At 52.4% G+C, this 6,372-nt stretch overlaps 1 protein-coding gene across 2 annotated transcripts in view; it reads left to right on the top strand.

The window, feature by feature from the left end:
• The first annotated feature begins 3,587 nt into the window (after positions 1 to 3,587).
• NEK7 (NIMA related kinase 7) overlaps positions 3,588 to 6,372 on the top strand; it is a 138,986-nt gene continuing 136,201 nt past the window's right edge. Inside the window, exon 1 of one of the 2 annotated variants that reach the window (XM_043484570.1) lies at positions 3,588 to 3,894. In XM_043484570.1, coding sequence (XP_043340505.1) covers positions 3,613 to 3,894 — 282 coding nt within the window. In that variant the 5' untranslated portion in view covers positions 3,588 to 3,612. The remainder of the gene's footprint in view (positions 3,895 to 6,372) is intronic. The other variant, XM_043484571.1, reaches the window with a different exon arrangement.

Here is a 6,372-nt window from a genome sequence, read left to right as displayed (position 1 = left end):
ACCCGATATGGGATTCCAGGTCTGGGTTAACCTGCAGGTTAAAAAGAAAATGGTTCCGATACTCAATACTGTCTCTACTTTTTTATTTTTAATTGTGTTGGGCCAGCAGAGCTACGGGTTTCCCAGCTGGCCCAGTGGTGAAGAATCCACTTGCCAACGCAGGAGACACAGGAGACACTCGTGGTTCTATTCCTGGGTCAGGAAGATCCCCTGGAGGAGGAAATGGCAACCCACTGCAGTATTTCTTGCTTAGAAAATCCCATGGACAGAGGAGCCTGGTGGTCTACAGTCCATGGGGTCTCAAAGAGTCAGACACGATTGAGCATGCATGCGCGGCAGACCTATATTAACAACAAAACACACAGATGGGGTGTAACTGAAAGGTTTTAAGTGTCATAATCAAATATCATTTACAGAAAAGTTAATCTGCTAGTTAATGGTATGTATTGCCTGGTAATTAGGTATAAACACTAAGTAGCACATATAAAATGGCAACCTACTCCAGTACTCTTGCCTGGGAAATCCCATGGACGGAGGAGCCTGGTAGGCTACAGTTCATGGGGTCTCAAAGAGTCCGACAGGACTGAGCGACTTCACTTTCACTTTTCACTTTCATGCATTGGAGAAGCAAATGGCAACCCACTCCAGTGTTCTTGCCTGGAGAATCCCAGGGACAGAGGAGCCTGGTGGGCTGCTGTCTGTGGGGTCGCAAAGAGTCGGACACAACTGAATCGACTTAGCAGCAGCAGCAGCAGCAGAGGCACATATAAAGGACTATAAGTAGTGCATTTCATGGAGTCAGGCAAGCATTTTTGAAGCAAGCTTGGTGGGAGCTGAAGGGACAAGCAGGTAAAGCTTGACTCTGCTCCGATGATTCCTGGGACCAGAGAAGCCTCTTCGGCTAGACCTCTGCCTGCAATGCAGGAGACCCTGGTTCAACTCCTGGGTCAGGAAGATCCCCTGGAGAAGGGAAAGGCTACCCACTCTAGTATCCTGGCCTGGAGAATTCCATAGACTGTACAGTCCATGGGGTCCCAAAAAGTCAGACATGACTGAGCGACTTGCACTTTCACTTTTTTTCTCTGCTTTTCCATGAGCATCTCCTCCAGGCCAGGGGCCCGAGGGCAGGGGCACAGCCCTCTCTATCAGCAAAGAGGTGATGAAAAGTCATAAAGAGAAAGTGCATTGTATATAGACAGTCTCCACAACTTCTGAAGCACTGTACACTATTTAGCTGTAGCTTTGTATTCTTTTAAGGTGAAGATGATGATGTCAACATTCTGGGCACCATACAGCCATGATAGGAATCTCCCAGGGCTTCATGGGCTCATTTTGATCTACTTCCCTGTTAGTCAGTGTTCATAAGAAATATGTGTTTTCCTTATACCAAAGAAGTATCTAGTCTGTACACCAGAATGTGTACTTTAATTAGGGCTGTTTTATTATCTATGTACATTTCTAAAAGGTGTTACAAAAGACGGTTTTTGAAAACCTTAACCAGGTTGAAATAGCTTCACCCTGGGAATACTCTGTTATTTTTCCCGCCGGGTGTGCCTGTGTATAACTCAAGTGACACTTCTTATTTGACTGAGTTTGGTTTGACAGAGCAATCTGGTTCAAATGCTGACTTCACTGCCTTCATTCTTGCATACTTACTTTTTAAAAAAAAAAAATTTATTTATTTGACTGCACCAGGTCTTAGTTGTGGCACATGGGACCGTCTATCTCTGCTGTGGCATGTGGATTCTTTTAGTGGAAGAAAGCGGAATCTAGTTCCCTGTCCAGGGATAGAAGCTGGGCATTGGAAGGATGGAGCCTTAGCCACTGGACAACCCGGGAAGTCCCTTGCCTACCTTCTTACCCCACGTTCAATTCACCTGTAAATCTTGTTGGCTGCACCTTAGCAACGTATCTGGACCTGACCATTCTTAACATCTCCACTGTGAGCACAGTGGTCTAAGTCACAGTATCGTCTCCCTGATCCTTATAATAGTCTCTTAACCATTTTAGTAGTTCCAACCCTGCAGTCTGTTCTCCACAGCAGAGCTATTTTCTGCAAACCCAAATGGACTTGGTCACCCCTCTAATGACTCTTTACACCCTGCTTTATTTTTGAATGAATCACCACTTGACATAGTATGCATTTATTGGCTTATTGTATTATTATTGTCTTTTCTACAATGTAAAGGCCATGAGATCAGGGACTTTGTGTCTTGGTAACTGCTTTACTTCTTAGAACAGTGCTTAGCAGATTTACTCCTACTTTATTAGCCATTGAAATAAAAGTCTTCTATTGAGATCTTGAATTATTTTCTCTCTAAAAATAAACCTTCCAAATGTTAATTCCATAGGTTTAACATTTCAAGCATTTGAGCTATAATCTACTCATTCTTGGCTCGAATCCGCTGGTTGGGGAGCCAAACCAGTGAACAGGCCTAGGAGTAATAGAAGCTACTCAGTGAACACTTCTCTATGCCAGGCTCTGGTGCTTAAGCATTTCACTGTATCTCATTGAATTCTAGTGCAGTCCGAGTGCTGTCTTTACTGGCTCAGTCGTGTCTGACTCTTTACGACCCCAAGGACTGTAGCTCGCCAGGCTCCTCTGTCCATGGGGATTCTCCAGGGAAGAATACTGGAGTGGGTTGCCATGCCCTCCTCCAGGGGATCTTCCCCATCCAGTAATCAAACCGGGGTCTCCTGCATTGCAGGCAGATTCTTTACCAGCTGAGGGAAGCCCTAGAGATAGGTATTATTACTACTGTCCTCTTACAGACACAGAGTGTGACTCCAGGAGAGGTGAGATAACTTGTCCTGCCAGGTCAGAGTTAACCTCCCAGGTGGCGCTAGTGGTAAAGAACTCGCCTTTCAATGTAGGTGACGGTAAGAGACACAGGTTCGATCCCTGGGTGGGGAAGATCTGGTGGAGGCCATGGTTGGCAACCCATTCCAGTATTCTTGCCTGGAGAATCCCATGGACAGAGAGGCCTGGTGGGGTACAGTCCAGAGGGTCTCAAAGAGTCGGACACAACTGAAGAGACAGCACGCTCACGTACCAGCTGAGATTCAAATCAAGGTGAGGTTGACCCTTCCTAGCCATGTCCCTGGGTTACCGAAGTAGCGAAGCGGCTGGATTCACAGCATTCCTTTTGTAGTTCCATGTTCTAAGGTTCTGGGATTTAATATAAACCTCTCCACCCCCCACCAAATACTCCCAGGACCAAACCAGGTAGTTCACTTCTTAGAAATGTCCTAAAGGCCACTGTCCTCTAGGCTGGGATAAAAAACTCGATAATCCAGAAGAAAGCGACGTACCAATTCCGCTGACCGCTTGCACATTGGGCATTTAAAGTTCTCAAAAGGCAGCCGACCCCCGATTTGGAGGGAAGGTGGCCGGAAAGAGGGGACTAGGGCTGGGCCTGACCACAGGAAGGCTTCCACAGACCCGCCTGGGCGCCCGCAGGGGTCGTCGGGGCTCCGATGCTGAGGTCTGAGGGTAGCAGCAGAGCTGCGCGATCCCAGCCCGGGTTGGGGCGGGGCTCTGGTGGGCGGGGCCGGCGGGGCGGGGCGGGGCGGGGCCAGCACCCGCCCCGCCCCCTCCTCGGGGATGCCGGGATGTTTACACTCCTGACAGCCGCGGCCGGGGGAGGAGGCGCGGGAGTCGTGGGAGGATGGGCCGCCGCTAGGCTCGCGCTCCGGACGCGCCTCGCCGTGCGCAGGGTGGGTGCCCGCGCCTGCAGCGTCCGCCGGAGCGGCGCGGCGGGAGGTGGCCAGCGCTCCGGGCCTCGCAGCCACAGCCCCGGGCCCAGCGGGCCTGTCCGCGGCGCCGCCTGGCCGAGCCGCCCGCCCGCTCCGGGTCCTACGCGGGCCGGAGGACGCAAAGCTCCCCGCTTCCTGGTGAGTAGCTGCCGCTAGGGTCTCGGGCGCGCGGGCCGGGGCCCCGCCGGGTGGGGCTGCCCGCGGGAGTCAGGCGGGGAGGGGAGGTCGGGCCCGCGCTAGGCGGCCTGGGGACCACGCCGGGGGTGGGGGCGAGGAAGGGAGGCCGGTGCGGGGCGCGCGCTGCTGGGGGGCTTCGGGCCACTCGTGGGCCGTGGGGAGAGCCTTGTGCCCCGCGCGGCTCGGGCGCCCGAGCCCGCCGCCGTAACTAAGAAACTCCGGCAGCCACGGCGGCGGCGCAACAGGTCTGGGTTTAGGGACCAGAGGAACTTGGCGAAGTCCCGCCTCCCGTCGCATGTTCATTGGCTGCGCCTCTTATTTATTCCGCGCGGATTGGCTGGGTCCAGCTGTCAGCCATCGGCCACCGCGGGACGGGGCAGAGCGAACTTCCAGGGAGAAGTGGGTGGTGGGAGCTTTGTAGACGGGCTTGGAGGAGTGCGGGGAGGATGACCTACCTTTTGGAGAAGGTGCTTTACTGAGGCTCTGTCAGGACTAGGAGACGTCAGAGAGAAGGACTGCGAGGCAAATAGCAAATGGTGGTGGTGCTAATGGTAACAGAAGAGAAATAAAGTCATTGAACATTGAGGCCAAAATCAGAGACGAAAGGGAGCTCAACGGCAAAAAGGAGAAAAAGGGATAAGACTACATTGTCCCCAGACAGTGTCAAGAAGGGAACACAACCTAGAGAAGGATGCTGCAGTGAGATTTAAGAAGCCCTGTTTCCTCTTTCCTGTAAACTGTAGGCCTAGGGAGATGATGTTTCAAACAGATGAGTCTTGTTCTTGCCCAGCTGTAGTTAGGGATGGATACTTAAAATAGTTATTTACAGTAAGATATGTTTCCACACTTGAGCGTTGTTGGTGACGGAATTTAAAGAAACATTGCAGAAACGCAATGATTTTTCCTCTGCTTTGAGGCTACTGATCATAAGGATGCAGTTGAAACAAATACCCATAGTTTGTAGAGCATTCTGTGCCCGCCATAATTAGAACCACTGTTGATAATTCCTTCTCCAAAGAATTTGCAGTTTCTAGAAGTATGTATACTCCCTTTAGGCTACAACTGCGCGTCTCGCCAGGTTGCGTTACAGAATAAAGTGCAGAATGTGTGCGTGACCATTCTGTAAGGGAGCTTGAGCTCTTGCGGGTGTGGTCGAAGAATGGCTTAGCACTCTCCCTCAAAAAATTTATAGTACCTTTGGGTCAGTCTGACTGTGAAAAGGGTGAATAGTTACGAGATACAGTTAACTCTGTAATGCTTGCGGTGACTCCTGGTGAATGGACGCCGAGTATTCTTGGCCGGAACACTTGATGAAGGCCAGTGCACCCAAAACAAGTTAACAGAAGACGTAAGGAATTTCATTTCCAGAGATCCAGTCCACAGCTTGCTTCACTCCTAAAACCGCAGCATCCTCAACTTGGCCCTGGACTGGGTGGGAGCTTGCTGGGGTGGGTGGGTTGCGGGGGGAGAGGTTCGAGCTTTGAAAAAGTTTTAAACTGCATGGGGCCGACGGGAAGAGGGCGGCGAAATTAAAAGGCGAAGGTACCCCTAGTGGAAACTGGTCGCTCGCTCTCCAGGGGTCCGGGGCTGCCCGGGACCTTTGCCGGAGGCGCGGGCCTGGGATTCCGCCCTCGCGCGGGAGGCCCCGCCCCCTGCAGACGGGCGGCCTCCGCAGCCAATGGGCGGCGAGGACGGCGCGGCTCCCGCTGTGGGGGGCGGGCACTTCCTCCGGCGCTCGGGGCTGGCGGGAGGGGGCGGAGCTTTTCTTCAGAGGGGCGGGGCTTGCGCAGTAAACACGCAAGATCAGGGAGATGTGGGGAGAGTTGTGAGATAAATCCGAAAAGGAGGATGGTGGGGAGCTGGTCAGTTAAACACATAAAGGGGGCGGGGTGCGACAGCAGGTCCTGGGATCCGCCCCCCGCCCGGTGCTCGTCTCCTTTCAAGGTTCAGCTGCACCTTGGGCTCCCCAGTTGGTGTGACTAATGTTTGTGGGGGTGGGGGGGCTGTTCTTTGAAATCGTGTGAAAATGCAAACCGAGAACTGTTAAGACTCCAAATCCTTAAGCGTTTTTACAATTAATTTGGGACGCTTTCCACATACAAAAAGTGGTTTGCAGTCCCCAAAGCGAAGACGAACCCCCCGAGTGCAGACTCATTTGCTAATCCGCACTGCTGTTCTGCTGGGGTCCACTGATCCCGATCGCACCTGCTGCCCTCCATGCCTCTCCACCACTCACAGCTTCTCCTGGCTGGACCGTCTTGGGAGCCCTTTTCCAGCCCAGTAAAGCAGCACTTACTGCAAGAATGAGGAAGGCACGCCTGGTATGATGGCTGCGTTCTAGTGGAGGAGGGGAGGCTGGGGGCCTCGGTGTTAACGTCCCCGAATAATAGAACTCAGTTTTGCAGTTTCACACGACCGGAATGTGGACTTAAGTATCTC

This window comes from Cervus canadensis, chromosome 13 (genome assembly GCF_019320065.1).
Source record: "Cervus canadensis isolate Bull #8, Minnesota chromosome 13, ASM1932006v1, whole genome shotgun sequence".
NCBI lineage: Eukaryota > Metazoa > Chordata > Mammalia > Artiodactyla > Cervidae > Cervus > Cervus canadensis.
Note: the sequence above shows the minus strand (reverse complement) of the source record. Positions and strands in the feature narration are given on the sequence as shown.